The sequence below is a fragment of the Vanacampus margaritifer genome, chromosome 1, assembly GCF_051991255.1.
Source record: "Vanacampus margaritifer isolate UIUO_Vmar chromosome 1, RoL_Vmar_1.0, whole genome shotgun sequence".
NCBI classification, from domain to species: domain Eukaryota; kingdom Metazoa; phylum Chordata; class Actinopteri; order Syngnathiformes; family Syngnathidae; genus Vanacampus; species Vanacampus margaritifer.
Genome location: NC_135432.1, coordinates 10885939 through 10905626, shown reverse-complemented (window position 1 = coordinate 10905626; position 19688 = coordinate 10885939). Strand labels below are relative to the sequence as shown.

The following is a 19688-nucleotide window of genomic DNA, read 5'->3' as shown; positions in this document are numbered from 1 at the left end:
TGTCTCACTTCAATTGAGCGCACTTGTGCGAAAGGCCGCCAATCATTTGTCGAACAAAACTTGCAGTTATAATTAAAATGAAGAAACATTTGGAAAATCTTCCCTTAAAGTATTTATTGACTTTAATATGAAAAAAAAAATACATTATGTAAAAACAAGTATTCACATACAACAGGTTACCTGGAGGAAGAAATCCCACTAACATGTCATTCAAGACCAGTCCTGTGTACATTACAAAAGTCCAAGATGCAAGAAAAAAAAAAAGCTCAGGTAAATAAAGTGATTTGCATTGCTGTGTTGCATGGCAGTTGTACTTTTTTTTTTTTTTTGACCCCATAAAGTTAGTTTTGCACTTGCTTTGCAGGTAAATTGCAGTGCAACCTCTCAGTGCATTTACTCTAGTTACAAAATAAAAGTGACTAAAACATCTGCAGTTTTTTTTTCCGGTCATATCGTGAAGCTAATGTACAGAGTAAAATATATGTTAAGAGGTCATTTGTTGTCCAGCTGAAATCTAATTGTTGAAACACAAACGAATGGAGCAGACAGACAATTGGTCATCTGCTTCATTCTCCTCACAAACGGGATCATGCTTGATGGTTAACATAACTTGGAGCTGAACAGGTTAGTTGAATGCACAATGCAAAAGGAGCAAGACATCAACTTTAACAGGACTACATCAGTCCAGCATCAATCAGCTCACGGGTTGACGCTGGACTTCCACTTAAAAGAAGAGGGGGAAAAAAAAAAAAACACATTCCCAAAAAGGAATGTCTACATGATAAACAGCCAAGAAAAGCTGGTTAATCACTTGATATGGTCATCATAAATCTAAACATGAACAATTCTCTGAATAAACAATTCAAAATCTGCATCACTGTGCCAATATCAACACGTGTTTGAAAATGAGAATCTTTAACCCACAAAGTATACTTTCAATACATTTGCTTAACATTTTACAACCATTTAAAACAATGACTGCAACAGTTTAAAATGACGTATAACACTTTTTTTTCCTTTTTTTTTTTTTTTACAAAATGTAAAAATATTTCATGTACTCTAGAACATTTTACAATCTTTCATTTACCAAATGAAGCACAGAAAACCCGTCTTTTTGGGTTAGGGCAGCTTTGGAGATGGACTTGGTCACGTCTGTACAGTATTCATTGTTGATCATTATGGTGGGGAAGATTAAAAACGAGTATCATTCAAAGATGGGGGTGGGGGATCAATAAATAGTAAAACCTAAAATAACCTAAGGTGATGTAATCTAAAATCTTTCATTTGCTTTAAAATGCAGGATGGGGAAAATGTATGACAATCACAGGGGAAATAACCAAAAATACCTTCCCGGGGACACGGCGAAGCTTTTCAAGCCTTTTCAGTAAAAACAAACATTTTAAAAGTTGTCACACATCATGATGGTGAGCGAGGCCCATAAAAATATTGACTTGTAAAAAAGAAGCGTGACAAACAGACAGCAGGAAATCATTTGGGTAAGGGCGGAAGCGGGGGAGGGGGGTCTGAAGGCAGGGGCGGAGGTCTGGCGTTGCTGCCCCGGGACCCGCCCGAGTACTTGAAGTCCCCGTATTGCGAGCGGTAGTCAAACATGGACGGCTGCGAGGGCTGCACCCCCTGCGCGCTCAGAAGAGAGTTCAACATTTCAAAAGTGTCTTGGTACTCGTTGGACTGGGCGCCACCCGCCGCGCCGTGCCCGTTGGTGTCCGTCTTGTCGCCTTTGGGGTGCGAGTAGCTGCCCGGGGGGTGGTGGGGCAGTCCCAGCGCGGGGAGGATGTCGGAGGAGGAAGACAGGGGCGGCAGCTGGTAGGGATTGCGAGAAGACTTGCTGACTTTGGAAGCGGGGTGGGATCCCGCCGACGGGTCCTGGGGGTGCGTCCTCTTGCGCGACGAGGACGAGCTCGTTCGGGACGAGTCACTGGAGACTTTTTTGCCACTTCCTACTGCGCCGCCGGAAGTGGCCGAGTGCTTGTGCGAAGAGGAGAGGGCGGCGCCGCCGGAGGAAGGGTGGTGGTAATGATGGTGGTGATGGTGGTGGTGGTTGGAGCGCTCCCCCCTGTGCTTGTCCCTGCTCTTGCCCTCCTCGGCGGAACTCCCCCTTTGCTTGTCGGGCACGCGAATGCGCACTTTGATGTCCTGCTCCGCCCCCCTGGCGGCGGCGGCGGCGACCGGGAACCTCATTTTCAGAGCGTTGCGATCGTGTTTCTCCTTCTCCAGGGGGATTTTCAGAATAATCGGCGATGGGTTGGACAGGTCAGAGGAAGACGAGCCCGATTGCTGCTGCTTCTCCTTCCTTTGCTGCTGACCAATGAGAACCTGGGCAGCGTTGGCGTAGTCCCGCTTCACGCTGGCCTCCATGTTCTCCAACTTCCTCTTTTGCGCAGCCAGGACGTCGGCGTTCTTGGCGCGGTACTCGCTTAATGACACCTTGGCGGGGGCGTGGACCTCGTGGTTGGACTGCTGCTCTGCAACCCCCTGACTTTTAGCGCCCCAGGTGGCGGCGCTGCCGGGCGTGCTCCTGTCCTTGTCCGCCGCCGAGGCGGAGGGCGGCGCCGAGAGGCTCATCAGGCCCGCCACGGTGCTCTCCGACGAGGCCATGGAGATCATGCTCATCATGGTGTCCCTCTGGTCTCCCTCCTCCTGGACCTTTGGCTTGGCCTTTGGCGTCTGACCTCCTGCCTGAGAAGAAACACGCGCAACAGCGACAGCCTGCTAAGTAGGGCTGAGGTGCCAATTTTTTTCATGGAAATTCATCAAAGTCGATGGGAATAAACCAGAGATTTGATTGGCTCTTAAAGGCCAGGTTAACACAAGAATGTTTTTTTTAAATCTAAGGAGATTGTTTGTTACAGACATCACATAAGGAGAAAAAATATAGAAGACTTAGTTTTGATTGAAGTGTGTGTGGTGTGCAACAATTTCAAACGAGCACACACACACACACACACACAAGTATTCTAGAATCTAGTTCTCCAAGGCAAAATTTCTTGCAAGATCAAACATGAGAAAAAAAGAAAAAGAAAAAAGATTCAGCATAACACCAAAGAAGCCATAGACATCCATAAGCCTTAGATCCTTAGAGCGTATTTCCGAATGCACCCATACTGAGGGGATGAGGATTTTGGGGGCGACAAGCTCTATTAATAGTCCATGGTCTCAGATTTTGTTAAACCACCACAACAAAAATAAAAAATAAATACTTTTTGTACTGGTCTGACTTCAATAGCAAGAAAAACCACAAACTAGCGAAGTAAAACTGCAATATATAAAGATACGGTCACAGATAAAAAAAAAAGTGCAAAACAGCAATGCCGCAAAAGATGAACCGTGATCTAGCAAGGGAACACTGTACAATATTTTCTTGGCAAATGGACATCAAAAAATCTAAAAGGCAAGTGCCATATCAGACCCCGATTTCCTCCTTTGTAAGCCTCCTGGCATTCTGGAAACTGCATCTTACATACCTTCCAGTTGCGAATCCGTTTCAACCTGCTGGGCGTTTTCTCCAGAATCTGCAGGAACTCGTGTGTGAGCTCTGAATATCGAAGAAATAGGAAAAAAAAACGTCGTCAGCTGTAGAGAATTGCAAGTCACACAGCACTTCCACACTATGACAGGATTGGACATTTTAGGGAATGGTTTAGGTCCACAAGTTCAAGTGGTCATTCCAACCAGACTCAGCATTTGGAGGAAATCTTGCCCCCGCGCCCCAAATCATTGGGGGTTTACTATAAGGTGAAAGCTGTGTGTGACTTTTTTTGAAAACTTTTTGCTTGTCTATAAGGAGCTTTGACTTTTTTTTTACCATCCAGTAGCTTGAGGGTGACTGTGGGGTCAACATATTCCCACCAGTGTTTGCCATCCGTAGACACGGGAATCTCCCAGTTGGACCACTTGCAAGCCAGGTGGATGCACACGCATGCCACCACGGGCGGACTGTACTGCAGGCAGAAGGTGGTCAAGTGGAGACTATGTGGCAGCGTGCACGTCAGGAGCGCAAGAAAACGGCAATGGGAGAAACAAGGAGAGAAGAGGGGAAAAAATACAAATTCAGTATATTTGGGCTGAATGGAATTGTGTTTGAAAATAAAGCAAAATGAGACACATGAACTAGGAATATACCTGTTGGTTGCCATGAAGTAAGACGTTTGGGCCAGGTCCTTACTTGCTGAAACAACAAGAGAAAAGACAAGCACACTTAAAACCTGAATGCGTGCCCCCCAAAACGGGCTCAAGTGTCTTTTGAGGCTCACCTCGAACGAGCTGAGTGCACTTGACAACATGCGTGTGCGGATGGTCGATGGTGATTTCAAACGCTGCAACAAGAGAGGACACAACAAAACAAGGATGAGTCGGCCGCCAATTGTGGGAGAGGTGCGCTCTGATCGGACGGTACAAAAATGAATCCTGTGTTAGCCCAACATTTGCATGGGGTCTTCCACTAACATTCTGACCTAAACAGAAAAACTGAAGGTTTATTGACTGGCACTTCATCTTAGTGCTGTTTTTTTCTTTTCTTCCTTGGACTGAATACACGGAGGGATTCAGCAGACGTTGTCGGCTTCAAATGAAGAGACAATTATTTTTTTTCATTATTGAAAAAAAAGAAGCAAATGTGAGATTGCAAGAATTTCAGCGTCTTGGTGAGACACGAATGCGACTTTGCAGTGTTGCCAAGTGCGTGCGACGCTTCTGTTGAACAAAAGTCAAAAGAGGTTACTAGTTGAGAATGACAGGGAGGGAACATCAAGGGAGCCGGCCAGACTTTCCTTCCCAACTTACCCAAGGTCTGGAGTATTATGCTCTCAAGAATGACCAGGTCTTGGGCTTGTTGCAGGTAGGCCTGAGGTTGAGAGGACAGGCACATTACTCAGTGCGAGGCCGCTATCCGTCCGTACACAAGATCAGCCGGTCATGCACTTTGCTTTGGCTAATATCAAATTATCTCAACGGCTTGTGCAGGTGATCTTGACAGGCCGACTTTCTGCCATCCATCTTTTAGAAATGTCGGATGACCGCAAGTCAAAGGTTTGGATGCGCTGCTTAAGAATCAAATATGCAAACCGTTGCCAAGGTTGATTCAACGCAAACCGGAAGTAAAGGCGGGAGTGCGCGGGTGCCGAAGGGAGATGCTCCAGGAAGTCAAACTTACATCGCTGCGTACGTCCGGCGAGGGATCCTGCGGGTTGAGGCAGGCGTGGGCCACCTTGATGACGTGCTCCAGCTTTCGGGGCTGCTCTTCAACCTTGGCGGCCAGGAAAAGAACCGCAGGACAAATCACCTGAAAAGACAAACCCCCCCGACCCCCAAAAATGTCAATATTCGGGAAGTGCTCGGCCCAAATCGGGCAACATGAAAACGTGACAAACGGCATTACTCACATTTCGGTGAAATCTGGTGAATGATTGCACCATGTAGAAGCGATGCATGTACACGATGGCTGTATTAATTGTAAGCTGGGATCTAAAACGTGCTTGTTAAGGTAAATTGCGTAAACATTTGAATTGCATCACATCAACTAGCACAAGGCTTGCACATCAAACAATAATATCATGGATATATACTCGACAAATGGCCCTCAACATTACTTTGAGGCGAGAAAGGCCAGTCTCCAACCTCAAAAACCATTGCTTCTGCCAAATCAAATCAATCAGCACACATATTTTAGACTCACTGGCGGAAGTTGTGATGTTACATTGACCCATCATGATGGCTCATGTAGCTTCCAAGGCTAATTTTAGCAACACTATTAACTTTAAATCCCTCACACCTGTGCTAAATTTATTCCTTAGAATGTATATTAATTTATGGAGCGTTTGTTTATTCTCAACTTTTTGTGTGTTTTCTCTGCATGTTTGAGTGCCAAATGCAACCAGACCATATCACCTTATCTGCAAACTGTTTGGCTCATGACCATTACCATGTCTTTTGTAAAAATGGGCCTTTGGCTTTCTAAAATGTTGTAGTGGGTTCAGTGGTTGCCCCGAAGGTGCTGCTTTATGCCTTCACGCTACAGGTACAAATACCAGCTGTAACTTAAAAAAAACAACAACTGTATGCAATTTCTTGCAGCCAGTCGGGAGTTGTAAACGAACTATTTTGTTTCACGTGTTAATTGAAGAATTGAACGGTTCTGCAGTTTTACAACTTGATGTAGAATTATGACGATTTTCCATTCAAAACTACTGGACTGATATTGCCTACGGAATCGGGAAAAATCTGAAAGCAGTTTAACCGTAATACAGCAGTCTACATATCATCCTAAAATAAACAAATCACGGCCAACCTACAGTAATCACGACAAAATAGCCGTTTACGGCAGGCCAAGAATATCTGGCTTTGGCAACTGCCCAATCAGAGCCGTTCACGGCAAAATAGCGCTAGCAATAGAGTTGCCGGTCGCGGCAAAAGTAACTACCGCCTAAACATTAAAAAAGTTATGCTAGTTTGAAAGTCGGATATTTAAAAAAAATAAAAAGAAAGAAAGAAAGAAAAAATAACGCGTCCCAACTCTGCATTAAGACCTTGGCCAGTTCGTTTAAATAATTTGAATTGTTTTTAAATTATATATCCAATCAATTTCATGCTAATCAACTAACCTAGTAAACTGTACGCACATAGCCAATGCAGTATAAAAAGACCAGTCAATGTTACCGCGTTGCAAAGAAAGACGAATCTTCCTCAACTTCACTCGTGAAAACCTTTCGGTGTCACAGAAAACAAAGTGCACATTAAAGTAATGTAAAACGAAATCTTTTTTTCAGCCGAAGGGAAAGTGTAAACGTTCCCAACAAGGTGGAATTCCTGCACGAGCTACAGCTAATGAGAACGTGCTAACGGAAAGGCCCGAGGCCTAGCGGCTCGGCTACTGCCAAATAAAAAAATTCCGGTGCGTCAGTACACCATAACCCGCATGAGACGAACGAAAACGTGTCGATAAGCACTCTCGCTGATTCGGGGGAGGCAAACGAATGCACACGAGAAGCAGTCAGGAAGGCCGCAAGGAAGCTTCACGAGCAGAACCAAGCGAGAGGCGCTGATAACTCGGCTAGTCGCTAACGAGCTAAGGCGGCTAACGCGGCGGCCAAAAGATACACATTAAGCCGCTGGCCCATGTCCTGCAGCAGGTTGGCCGCCTGTTGTCTGTACGACAGCTCCTTGTCCGGGTCGAGCCCGGCTCGTCGAGACGGGTTGTTTTCGATCTCTTGCCGGCTGTAGTACCATTTGTTGTTACAGCTTGCGGGGGGAGAACGAAGCGAAGCCGCCATCACCGACGAGGGGGACTTTTAAAATAGGGGTTACGCACTAACCCCGGAAGCGTTCAGATAATCGGTATGCCTCACTTCCGGCGCTTAGCTCAGCTACGGCAGTAAACGTAGGAGACCTGGAAAATGGCACTTTATTAATTTTTTTACACACACGATCGCTTCGGGACTCGGCCAAAATGACCTTGTCGGAATGGATGTCCATCGACTGAGCAGCACTGAAATATGGGGTTACGCGTTTGTGCCAAAAAAATGTCGTCATTCCTACTTTAGTGTTGTTGTCTAGTGGGTGTGTGACATGACATATTTCTGTCTTTATCGTATATGGAACGTGCTTCTTGTATTATGCAACTTGTCTCTGTAGTGTCGTTGCTGATTGATAATGGCTGGAGAGAGGGACAGAGAAATGACAAATACCAACGATACTTAACATAGATACATTATAGCCTATACCTAACCAAGTCGGGGTGGGAAGGAGCGAGGGTGCGCTTTCCTCTCGATCGCCAGCAGGTGTCAGTAAAATCAAGGATGGGGTTCACCTTATTCAGACAGTCGACACCGCACACCTGCAGTTTTGCACCCGCGGATTCACCAATTCGCGGATTTTTCTCCAGTTATTTGTAAACTATATTTCAACACTTTTTTTTTTAATGAGTAAGCCTGCGTTTCATTTAAAAAACAAAAAACGCTTCGTGGTGATACATTCCGGTTTATTCAACAACAAAAAATTGGGGGTTAATTTTTTCCCCCCTCGAACACCCTGTCGCACACTGGACCTAAATGCTAGGCAAAAAAAAAATATATAAGCACATATCGTGTACTCAGCAGACAGTTCGCTGTGTGCGTGCCATTTTTTGTGATTATGTTAGATATTTTTTTCACCACTTTTTTGAACATTGCAAAAGGGCAATTACTCATGAGCTACTTCCATCAGTATTTACACATAGTGGCCTTAGTAGTTTTTTATTTTTGTTTCAGTTTTGTTGACAGTTTGCTGTCCTTGACATGCAAGCGGTAGGAAGCCATCCATATCAGAGCTGTTATCTGTAGCGGGCAAACTTCACCCCCTTTCATGCTAGAAACATTTTTGTACTAGTCTGTGATGTGTTTCATTGAACTTAGGTGTTGATGTGAAAGAGCGTCGCTGAGTCGACTCGATCCTGAATATACTGCCTATAAACACACACACAGAATGCAGCAAAGCCGGTATCACAAAATTGAAAACCTTTTATTTTATAAAATGAACATAACTGAAGTAATGAACCAAGCAGTTACAGGCATTAAAAGTACAATTTAACACAAATAAAAGTTTTAACCTTACAAGTGATCATCTGAAAACATTTGTTGCCCCAAAATCAGCATTATATTGTTTAAAAAAAAAAAAAAAGTTAACACAATGAGATTCTTCTTGTGATTTGGTCTGAATATATTACACAGTTACAACTTCCCCGGCCAAATTTTCTCATTTTCCTCATGTCATTTACAAGCATTTGTGAGCAGTTTGAGTTTTGGTTAGTTGTTTGTTTTTTGCCAGAATTAACCCAAATTTCCTGGGTGTCCTATTTAAAAAAATACATAAAAAAAAAAAAAGTATTCAACTCCCCAAATGCCTGAAGTGAATCTGCTCAGACGGCCCTCTATTGTGAGGCGACTGAAGGACCCCCCCAAAAATGTAAGTAACTACAGTAATGCCTTTTTGTCCAAACCTGACAATAGACAAGCGTGTTCACAATGGAAACGTGCTTGCTGGCTTGAAATTGTGCTCATTCAAATAGAGTGCAAGAAAATTTGACAATGAGAAAAATTGGCAACAAAAAGCAGTCGTCTGTCATGGCCACGAAATATATCCAACATTTGTCAAGTGTGAAAGAAAAAAAAAAGGGTAGAAAAGGCAGAGAAACTTGTTAGGTGTAAGCAGGCAAAAAAACAAAACAAAAAAAGTTCTCCCTCCAGTTTCTACTAACACATTTTTTTAACTTGTTTGATTACCCAGGTAACAATCTGCAGCCTTTGCCTTCACTTAGAATCCTGGTGACTGAAAATGTCAAACAAAACAAAAAACACACACACTTTATGCTATTCCAAATCGAGCAGCACGCTTCACTTTCTTTGCCTGCAAAGAAAAAGAAGAAAAAAAAATACACAAGATGAACGCAATCAACCGGTTGGTGGACAGCAGTCAAGATTCCATTATTTGCTGTACGCAAATACATTCATTCGCTGAAAAACTCACTATGGATTTGGCATAAATTACTTTTGTGGTCTTTCCAAAATGCCAAAAGATGGCACTCAAGCTCTGGTTAATAGGAAAGTAGTAATTGGTGTGAAGGAAGAACGCTGATGATGATGCATCTCAACTGTTCTAAGATCTTAGCCTAGCTTGGTACTGAGTTGCATGTTTTTGCTTTGCTGAGTGGCAAAAAAACAAAAGTGAAAAACACTAGCGACCTGGTTATTGTTTGGTAATTGCTATTTTTAACGTGTTGCACTTGCGGTGCAACTTCCCCCCCCCAAAAAATTAACCATGAGTTTTTTTTTTATGTATTATTGTCAAAGGTGGGTCTGAAATGGCCAAGGTACGAGCAAGTGTCAGAAACACGACGAGACGCTACCTCGACGTCCGCTGAGCCGGCGGATCCGCCGCCTGTGATGATGCCGAACCTTTCCTTCCTCTTCATCAGCTTCTCGTCTGCTTCCATCTGCCGATGACAACAAAGCAAATGCGGCGTTCAACATTTAAGACTCAACATCCAAATAAATTCATAACTTCACCTATGAGTTGAATTCCCCTCCACAAAATGGCTGCCAATTCAAATGACTCGTATATCTCACCCAATGAAATCAATTAAAATGATATTCATGTCTACCAGCTCCATGAGAAGACAAGTTTTGCTCCACAGTTTTTTGTGTTGTAAAACCCCATATAGAGCGTTTCTATTTGTTGAAAAATTGTTTCTTCCGAGCGAGGCGGGCTGACCTTTTGCGAAAGTGACGATACGTTCATGCCGAATCTCTCCGCTCTCTTCTTCAGCTGATCCACGTTGACCTGCGACACACGGCAGAAGCTTTCAGCCGCACGTCGGCGGTGGGTGCGGCGTGACGCGCGGCGGCTCTTACCGGCGCGTTTTTGGCCACGGCACCGCCTGTGCAGGAGAAGGAAATGATTGATGTTACACGTTGCTTGTACATGACGGACGGCGGCGCAGCGTCAAGGGGTCATCATACACACCTGTGGACGCACTTGAAGCACTGACGGCTATACCAAACCTAGAACGGCAAACACGCACGGAAACACGCAGTTCATTTTAAACGAAAGGTGTGGAACAAAAAGAGTACAAAATGAAAAAATTCGCAATCGGAATTTCCCACAGTGAAATTCTGTTTATAAATACAGCCGTGTGTTGGCTTTGTGATCAGCGGGCCAAGGAATTGGCGGATCTCACCTGGCGGCACGCTGGGCCTTCTTGTCTTCAGCCGTGGCCGGCAGATTGAAACGTTCGGCGCGCTTCTGCAGCCGCTGCTCGATAAAAGATGACGCTTGCTGGTAAATGTGAGGCTGCGCGAGAAAGGAAGGATTTGCGCTGGATGACGTGTCACACATACTTCACCGCCAGTGGCTGGAGGAGAGATCTTCACAATCTTCTTCTCAGCGGGCCTGAAAAAGGACAAAGATTTATTTCATTCATTTGTTTGTTCCAATTATTTTTGTTAATATTTTGAAAGCGTTGCTGCGAACATGCACTGCTTCCACAAACAACATGCGTGTGAACAGACAGGACCGCCTTGACAAAAGTGCAGGAGGTCCAGTCTGAAGCCACATATGCTTATTAGCAAGCTAGCTTGTGTTGCGCTTAGACAATCAACAAGTTGCATTTAACACGTGAGAAATAAAGCAAATCCAGAAGGGAAAAATAAACAACAAAACTTGTCATTGTCGTGCTACTTTCTCAGGCAAAGGGAGGAAAACCAAATCAATAAAAAATCACAACGCTGATTTCTGCCGGGGTCATTTATTTGAGAACAGATTCTAACTTGCAATGTCAACCTGGACTGACTTAAACGGCGAGATGGACGTTAGAAAGATGGAGTCAATGCAAACTTTTGACGTCTGACCTTGCAAAGCAAGTCACATAAGAATGCTTGCGAAATGTGACGACCATGCTTGAAGCTCAAGGGCAAGCTGGAAACATTTCTTGTTGTTGGCATTGTGGGACTGCTGGGGAGTCGGCGTGTTTCGAAACAACTGACAATTATGGCTATGGGGCCCAGTTGGGGGAAAAAAAAAAAAGAAGGAAGGAAATCGGGAAGAAACTCACAGCTCGGCCACAGGAGATTCCAATTCTTTGACGTCTTTGCCGTTGTCTATGATGTCGCTTTTTGTGAAATCCTACAACACAAACGGAAATGGGCGTCACCTCAACTTGACGCACAATCAAAACGTCAGTTTGCCAACTTGACGACATTACCACCACGCTGTCGTCCGCCAGCACGTCGTCCACATCCACCTCTTCATCTGTGGCTTCCGTGATAACAAAACAAAGACACAGTCAGTCACATGAACGCGTTTCATCACATGGACAGAAAACACTGACAACCACACAATCTTTCAAAGCAGCAACTTGACAAGATTCCCCAGAAAATAACAATGTCAAAATACTGAGTGTGATTGAACAGCCACTTCAACCTGAGGCCAACGCAGAAAGAAATTCCACAAGCACATGATGTCTGCTTGTCTGACCGCCTATAGCAAAGAAAATCAACTGCACGAGTTCCTTTATCTTCCAAGGTTGATTTGAGGTGGGATTTTTTTTTTTTTTTTTGCCCAACTCCAGCGCGCTGCTTCTCGGGGCTCACCATGCTCGTCCAGGTAGGCCTGCAGGCGTGCAATCAGCTCCCCCTTGTTGCCTTTGGTTTCCAGACCTCGCGCGTCACACTCTTGCCTCAACTCGGCAAGCTGAAAGCCAACAGAGAAACATTTTCAAAAACAACAAATTCAACAATGCTTCAAATGTTTGCCGATTAGGCTCACGAGTTTGTAACATTACGAGCTCATTCGCCCTCAACACACATCTTGGGATTTATGGGCCCATTGATGGGAACCGAAAGCAAAGTAGGTCAAACATGTTTCCAAATGTCGCCAGATTTTGTAGCTTGACCTATTCACATTCATTGCTACACCTTCAGTTGGATTTTTGCCTGACAAGCACAACCTTAAAAGTTCTTATGATTATTGATGTGTTCCTACGCTGTCAAATAAATGTATATATTTACCGTACTTAGAAAATGCTAGAGAAAATCAGGTGTGCCGGCTTGTTGTGCAAAACATTTGTTCTTTTCATCTTGGCAAAAAAAATCTGTCAACTTATTTTTTTAATCAAATCAATTCATTATATTAATGAACAATTGTGTAAATATCTTACATTCAAAATCAAAGTCCAAAATAATTTTGTAGTGTATATATCATATCATCACTTCACAATATGAAGTGTTAAGACGTAAGGGGTGAATTGTTTGGTATTCTGTGAACTTAACTTGGATGTGGGCTGGCAAAGAAAACCTTTTTGCCACCCCTGCCTCGTTTCCAAATATCGCAAACCTTTTTAGTTTGGCCCTCTAGCACTTATTCTTACGACTTTAGTTGTTTTTCAGTCCGGAGAATGCAACCTTTTAACGTTTCTTTTTTTAAACTTGGGCGCAAAATGCTCCAACAACGTGAGAACAAGCTAACGATTAGCATTAGCATTAGCAGCCGGTCTACACGTTGCGTCGGCGCCAGCGCCTTGGTTTTTTCGCCACTCAACGGGGACGTAGAAGAGTTCGAACCCCAGCCACCCGCACACAATTATCAAAGCTAGAAAGTTTCAGTCTAACAGTCGATAATAATTGGCACCACCAACCTTGAGTTTCTGCAGCTCGATCACTTCAGCCATCTTTCTTTGTTGCTCAGTTACTTCCTCCAATCAAAACCGCCGTTTCTTCTTCTTCGTCTGCTTCTTCTTCTTTTGTTTAGTGGCAGTTCGCACCTGACGTACAAGGTGCAGTACCGACACCCTCAAGTTTTTTATTTTATGTTATCAAAAACGTCGAAAAAAAAAAGCTGGACATACACCAAACATATACCGAACAGTACAAAGAACAAGGACATCAAGTATGGACACATAAAAAAAAAAAGTCAGTGAAAAAACTGTAAGCAGTAAGGGCTAGTTTGCCTTTGACCAATTTTAAAGCGTTTTTTTCCCAAACTAAAAAGAGGGAGTGAATCAGCCTGACGTTTTTTATTTCTTATCATTTCATATATCGTTTGATTTTTTTTCGCCCCATTTCTTTTCATGTCAACTGAGTCGACTCTTGCAACCAACAGGCGCGGATCCTCAGCGCCACTTCTTGTAACTATAACAGCGACATCGTGTGGACAAATGTACCAAGTACTGGAAACCCAATTGCTAAATCAGCTAAGAACCCGAATTTTTTTTCCCCCTATGTGTATGTATTTTTCGTGATTAGCCTAATTTTTTTTTAGATGGTATAAATTGGCGCTTTTTCCGATTCACCACTAATCATTCTTGTAGCCCCACAGCTTTATGTCCGATCATTCCAGCATCAAGCAAATAGTTGAACTGAGAATATGCAGCCTTCTGCTTGTTACTGTTGGAATAATATTGCGAGCGTGAAAGATAAAAGGACGTTCTTTCAAAAAAAATTCAGTTATCAAAGACTGTGAGGAAGAATCTGCAATGTGCTTGTTTAAAGAACCAGATCCACAAGCTAATATAGTTTGAGTTAGTTGGGCCAGCACCATAATTGTCATGTCGACCGATATGGCAACACCAACAATGAATTTGACCTTAGCTGACATTCATAAAGAAATACACAATTTGTTTCCATTGCTGACTCTTACGTAGCAACAAGAAGAAAAACAGGTCAAATGCCGCTCATTTTCGAAATCTGTAGACCATATGAAAAAGCTTCCAAGATTACAAACCAAAAATGCAATTTTTGCTTTATTTTCAAAGTGCTTTACCAAACATCTCAAAGACACCGCGATGCACTAAAAACTTTGCCCACAAATACTGTCCCATTTGCGAGGTCTTGCTTTTACCACGGAGGACCTCCGTGATGGCGTGTGGGCACTCACGGCTGCATGCGAATGGCTCCGTCCAGCCGAATGACCTCGCCGTTAATCATGGGGTTCTCAGCCAGCGCCGCCACCAGGTGGGCGAACTCGGCGGGGTCGCCCAGACGCGGGGGGAAGGGCACTTGGCGAGCCAGAAAGGAGCGCACCTTCTCCGGAAGCCCCTCCAGAAGGGGTGTCGAGAACAGGCCTGACCAACACACCAAATTCAGCCATTACGCTCAAGTCAACGTGTTGCCTACATTCTTTGTTCAAACCCCTAACGATACCCCAAACCACTTTCCTATCACTTTGAGAAAAGCAAAATGTGTACTTACCGGGCGCGATGGTGACCACCCTGATGCCCATGGGGGCCAGATCCCTGGCAATGGGAAGCGTCATTCCCACGATGCCGCCTTTCGACGCCGAGTACGCCGCTTGGCCAACCTGCATGTAAACAATCGTGTTTATGTACAACAGCCTCAGGCAGTGTTCCGCGACACACTAATGTTTTCGTCGCTGCCGCCAAGCCATGACGGCAACGTGACAAGTGGGCGCCATCTTTGTGGAATTTTTTGGTGTGTAGGGTGCAGCGTTATGAAAAAGGGGCGGTCACTACACTGCAAACAAGCTGCTCTTTAGTTGGCTGCAAACTATCAGCTGCAGCTGTTACGGAAGGCATTGCTTAACATTTGCTGATCATGTACTTTTCCACTACAGAGGACCAAAACTGACAAAATTAAAAAATAAATGACTATAAGTGAAAATAAAAACTAATATAAAAAAAATATATTGTCCGAAAATAAATAAATAAATATAAATGGAAATAACAACAACAAAAATACATACACATAAATAAATACATTTATATTTAATTTCTAAATTACATTTTTTTATACCCGTTTTCATTTTCACTTTTAGCCATTTATTTATTTATTTATTAATTTAATCAATCATTTATTTTTAATTTTGGCAGTTTTGGTCCATATTGCCACGACAAAAATGTTATTCAAATGAGGGGGCGGTCCGAAGCCTGTCCATAGATGGAGTTCTCCAATGCAAGCCGGCGAGATTCCTTGTTCGCCGACCCGCTCACTCGACCATTGAAAGGCAGTTTGCAACGGCGGCGTCCAAACCAAGACACGCTTAGGACCGCCCCCTCATTTGAATAACATTTCGTCCTGGCAGTATGGACCAAAACTGCCCAAATTAAAGCTAAATAAATGACTGAATAAATAAATAAATGACTAAATAAAAAATAATATAATTCAAAAATTAAATACAAATAATTTATATATATATATATATATATATAAATTTTATAATTTTTTTTATTTTTACTTTTAGTCATTTATTTATTTTGAATTTGGGCAGTTTTTGGTCCTCCATATTCCACGGAAACCGGCCACCACTCATGTTCAGGGGTGGGCGGGCATCTCACCTGCCCATCAAAGGCGGCCACACTGGCAGTGTTGACGATGCAGCCCCTGTGGCCGTCTGCGTCGGGTTCATTTTTGGCCATGGCCCCCACCGCCAGACGGATCACGTTGAACGTTCCTGCGATGTTCACCTGCACAACGCACGGTCAAACTTCTTTCAATCACTGACATACCACATCCTGCCGATACTGATTGCAGAGAGGAAGCAATAACCCAAATACACAGCTTGATTTGTCTTCTCATGCGATTTGAATGGGCTGTTTGAAGTTCTTACATTGATGACGCGCTGGAAGTCGTCGAGTTTGTGCGGGAGGTCTTTCGTGAAATTGTATGTTTTGACCGCCACGGCGATGCCGGCGCAGTTGACGGCCAGGTCCAATTTGCCAAACTTTTCTCGCGCCAAGTCCACGGCGGAGCGCACGTCCGCCTCTGACGTCACCTGCCAGACAAGACGAAGGATATACGCAACCTTTCAAAGGAAACCACACTGGCGCAAAAAAAACAACAACACATTCCTCAAACGAGAATAAATTAAGAATTTACAAGAGTAGATCAGGCTCAGCAAGCATAAAAGGCGACTGTAATTTTGACACAAAACTAATATTTTTGTCAGAAGTCAACCACCCAAAAAATTCTTGACAATTACTTGTTCTATGCAGCCCCACTAGTCTAAATACGGTATTCTGGTTAATACATGCATTAGTGGAATATGAGTTAAGCAGCAAAATCCAGCAGTTTCAATATTAGAAGGCGGCCATTTTGCCACGTGTTGTCAAGTGAAAACGACAACACAAGTTGCTCAGGTCTCAACCAACAACCAATCACAGCTAAGCTTAAAAAAACAGGTGAACTGTGATTGGTTGTTGCCTGAGCCCTGAGCAACTGTGATGTCATCTTCAGTTGAGAGTAAGTAGCAAAATGGCCGCCCCCTGAGATGGACAAAAAAAAGGCTGAATTTGTCTGCAAAATCATATTCCACAAATGTAATATTAATCAGAATGTCATGTTTAGACTACTGAGGTCACATATAACATTTTATTGTCAAGAAATATTTACGGTTGACTTCCCCTTGTCCTAACTGACAACTGTCCCATGTGAAGACTGATATTTTTGTTTTTAAATATCAGTCTTCTCATGTGACAATCCTCCCATTCTGGCTGACTCCTGTGCCTTTCATTCCATATAGCAAAAACCATTGAGAAAAAAAACGGAATGCAGCCGCAATATTTGAGTCTTATTTTGGCTAAAGACGTCAAGAAATAAACAGAAATCAACCAAGCAATTACTAATATTAAATTGTGTAAACTTCCAATGAATTAGCAGAAGTTTTCAACTTGCTGTGAATTTCCAAGCCTGCTTGTTGCGGGCTGGCAAACGAGTTTGTCGCTCATCATGCGTGTACTTGCATCGGCCGCAGCAAAGGCACATCGGTCTCCCAGATCAGCTGCCAACGTTGCTCCTTGGGACGACGGCAGGTCCAAGATGACGGCCGACGCTCCGCTCTGCACCAGACGCTCCACCGTGGCCCGGCCCAGGCCCGACGCGCCGCCCGTCACCAGGCCCACCATACCCTGAGGCGCAGGCACAGCAGGAGGACAAGACTTGAAAAACGCGACGGCAAAGAACAAAAGTCATTGCACACGGAAGCGATTGCTGCCACACAAGGTCAAAACAAATACAAAAAGAAAAAAAAAAGTTTAAGATCATGTTAGAATGCCAATTCAGGCAGGTCCAGAGCGGCCCATCTGGCACACCGTGAAAATTCCTGGTGGGCCAAGCAACTATATGCCATGATTTCAGCCTGCTGCTTGGTTTCAAAATCATCCTTGTCAGCCCCAGAGTGACTAACCAGGAGAGGCATCAATTTTCCTGCTTTGGACGATCATTTTTGCAGACTGTCGAAGAATGGATAATCGTCACTCTCCCTTAGCACTTTTACAAGTTGATGCGGCCAAATGTGCCAAACTCAAATGTGTGTGTGTGTTTTTTTTTTTTTTTTTAAATGATCACAGGGCCCTGAAGCACATGTGCCAGATGGAGATGCTACAGCTAAACTAGCACAACACAAAGCACAAAATATATAGTACAAACATGGTCCATTGTAGTTTTTCTACTAGTAAATTACTGTTGTATTTGTTGGGAATAGTAGGTTATATTGAGACAAATAAAAAAACAATAATTGAATAAAATGGCGGTCTTATTCGGTGAGAGGAACCGCTCCGCTCATTTGATTTGTGGGGATTATTATGATTTCAAAATGTGATGAATTGTCATTTCACTACTATAACAAATCAACCCGGTTTGTATGCTAGTCCCAGGTAAATGCAATACAACAAATACGCAGTTTTTCTCCCAAATATCGGAAAAGCCCGGATGTTCAGAATTGTCAAAACGACCATATGACGTCAAAGTTAAGTGATCACATTGAAGAAGTTACAACAGGCCCAATGTTAAAATCTTCACGTTCGAATGTGAATTGTTGAAATGTATCCAGTTCTTGTGAGGCGAGCGTTGCACCTTGAGGACTTTAGGTTGAATGGAGAGAGCTTGTGACGACATGAGGCCAGCGTGTTGCTCGTCGACATGTTGCAAAACTTGCAGACGAACACAACAAACGAGACGGCGATAGTTCCGCAATTTGGAAACTTTGATACGCGCGCACAAAAGCTTTCTTTGCTGCTTCGCTTGCTTTCTTTGCTCACCTTGACACACCGGATGTTCGCCATGTTGGATTGCGGGCGAATGTGACGTCACCAGCTGCCAAAGATCTTCTCGTCGAGTGATGCATCGCTTCATGTTACGTGGATGACGCACTTATTTTAATTGACCACGAAGTCAAAGATTGTTGACCTGTTTTCTTGAGAAATTTCCATTTTATTATTTTTTGTTGTAATGTACCAACTTTAAAATAAACAAAGATTTTGTCAGGCAAGGGAAAAAAGGAAGAAACAAATGAAACCAAATAAAACTGGGCACTTCCACACAGCGAAAAGAAATGTAAAAATGAAAATCAGTCTTGAGCAATGTCGTCGCGTTTATTTTCTTTCTACTTGAAACATTTTAACTTCTGATAAGGAGGCTTTACTCTTTCTCCATTTAACATAACGTCAACATTATATTTGTCCAGTAAGAAAATATTAATCAGGTCTGAAATTGACAAAAGATTTTTCTCAGAATTTAAGAATTTTGTGAAGCAACGGAGGCCCAACAGGCACAAATTAAGTCACTGCCAGTCAAGCTAACCCGAGCAACACGTTACTCCACAATGTGCCCGTTTTCCACTAACGGCTAATCACGACTCTGCTATGTGGTTGATATTTATATGTTTGTATAGCAATCACTGATGGTCACAGCATGGCATCGCGTCAGTCAGATCCATCTCAATCCATCAAATAATACACTTTACCTAGGAAAGTAATTTAAAACCACGAGTACCATTAATAAAGAGAAAGCACAGCAAAATAAATTCAAAGTACAAATTCAGTAAGCATTCCTTTATTAAAATATGTAGATACACGTATATATATAAAACATGAACATACATATAAAATATGAATATACATTTATATACTATACAAATATATAAACTTATTTTGAATGATATTCAATATTAAGTAAAAGTGAATGTGTGGCAGATATGACACAATGCAGTTTGAAATCCCCTCACGTCATCTGGCTCCCAAATGTGCATACGGATGGATCAAAGCTGCTATTACAAGTATACGTGTGAACACTTTATCCCACCAAGTATTTTTTGGGATGGGTGACATATTTTAGGAAGGGTGACATATTTTAGGAAGTAGTGTACGCATCTTTCAGGCCCCGTTTTGTGTGTATGCAGCGCGAGACCCCTGA

The 19688-nt window shown here is 43.2% G+C and overlaps 3 protein-coding genes across 9 annotated transcripts; all 3 read right to left on the bottom strand.

The window, feature by feature from the left end:
- Window positions 1-99: 99 nt before the first annotated feature.
- ccnt1 (cyclin T1) lies at window positions 100-7317 on the bottom strand. Of its 4 annotated transcripts, none has more exons than XM_077571729.1 (9): window positions 7114-7317; window positions 5400-5481; window positions 5171-5299; window positions 4801-4861; window positions 4272-4334; window positions 4141-4186; window positions 3824-3987; window positions 3483-3553; window positions 100-2697 (listed from the first exon to the last, which is right to left on the bottom strand). In XM_077571729.1, exons 1-9 carry the CDS (start codon window positions 7284-7286, stop codon window positions 1489-1491), a joined length of 1998 nt encoding a protein of 665 aa, XP_077427855.1. In that variant the 5' UTR covers window positions 7287-7317; the 3' UTR covers window positions 100-1488. The 4 variants fall into 4 exon arrangements, with proteins under 4 accessions (XP_077427855.1, XP_077427840.1, XP_077427846.1 ...); XM_077571714.1 differs by having other exon boundaries at window positions 4141-4196; window positions 4273-4334; XM_077571720.1 differs by having other exon boundaries at window positions 4141-4193; window positions 4273-4334.
- Window positions 7318-8485: 1168 nt separating this feature from the next.
- On the bottom strand, window positions 8486-13373 carry sarnp (SAP domain containing ribonucleoprotein). 3 transcript variants are annotated; one of them, XM_077571808.1, is made up of 11 exons: window positions 13181-13373; window positions 12138-12237; window positions 11750-11796; window positions 11600-11670; window positions 10887-10938; window positions 10727-10800; window positions 10513-10550; window positions 10401-10426; window positions 10261-10329; window positions 9896-9982; window positions 8486-9396 (listed from the first exon to the last, which is right to left on the bottom strand). In XM_077571808.1, exons 1-11 carry the CDS (start codon window positions 13211-13213, stop codon window positions 9355-9357), a joined length of 639 nt encoding a protein of 212 aa, XP_077427934.1. In that variant the 5' UTR covers window positions 13214-13373; the 3' UTR covers window positions 8486-9354. The 3 variants fall into 3 exon arrangements, with proteins under 3 accessions (XP_077427934.1, XP_077427916.1, XP_077427926.1); XM_077571790.1 differs by having other exon boundaries at window positions 11750-11806; window positions 12139-12237; XM_077571800.1 differs by having other exon boundaries at window positions 11750-11802; window positions 13181-13348.
- An 884-nt stretch (window positions 13374-14257) lies between these two features.
- Window positions 14258-18667, bottom strand: hsd17b10 (hydroxysteroid (17-beta) dehydrogenase 10). 2 transcript variants are annotated; one of them, XM_077573795.1, is made up of 6 exons: window positions 18536-18667; window positions 17240-17404; window positions 16108-16272; window positions 15836-15964; window positions 14733-14841; window positions 14258-14605 (listed from the first exon to the last, which is right to left on the bottom strand). In XM_077573795.1, the coding sequence occupies exons 1-6, from the start codon at window positions 18557-18559 to the stop codon at window positions 14415-14417; spliced, it is 783 nt and encodes a 260-aa protein (XP_077429921.1). In that variant the 5' UTR covers window positions 18560-18667; the 3' UTR covers window positions 14258-14414. The 2 variants fall into 2 exon arrangements, with proteins under 2 accessions (XP_077429921.1, XP_077429910.1); XM_077573784.1 differs by lacking the exon at window positions 18536-18667 and adding an exon at window positions 18351-18503.
- Window positions 18668-19688: the final 1021 nt, after the last annotated feature.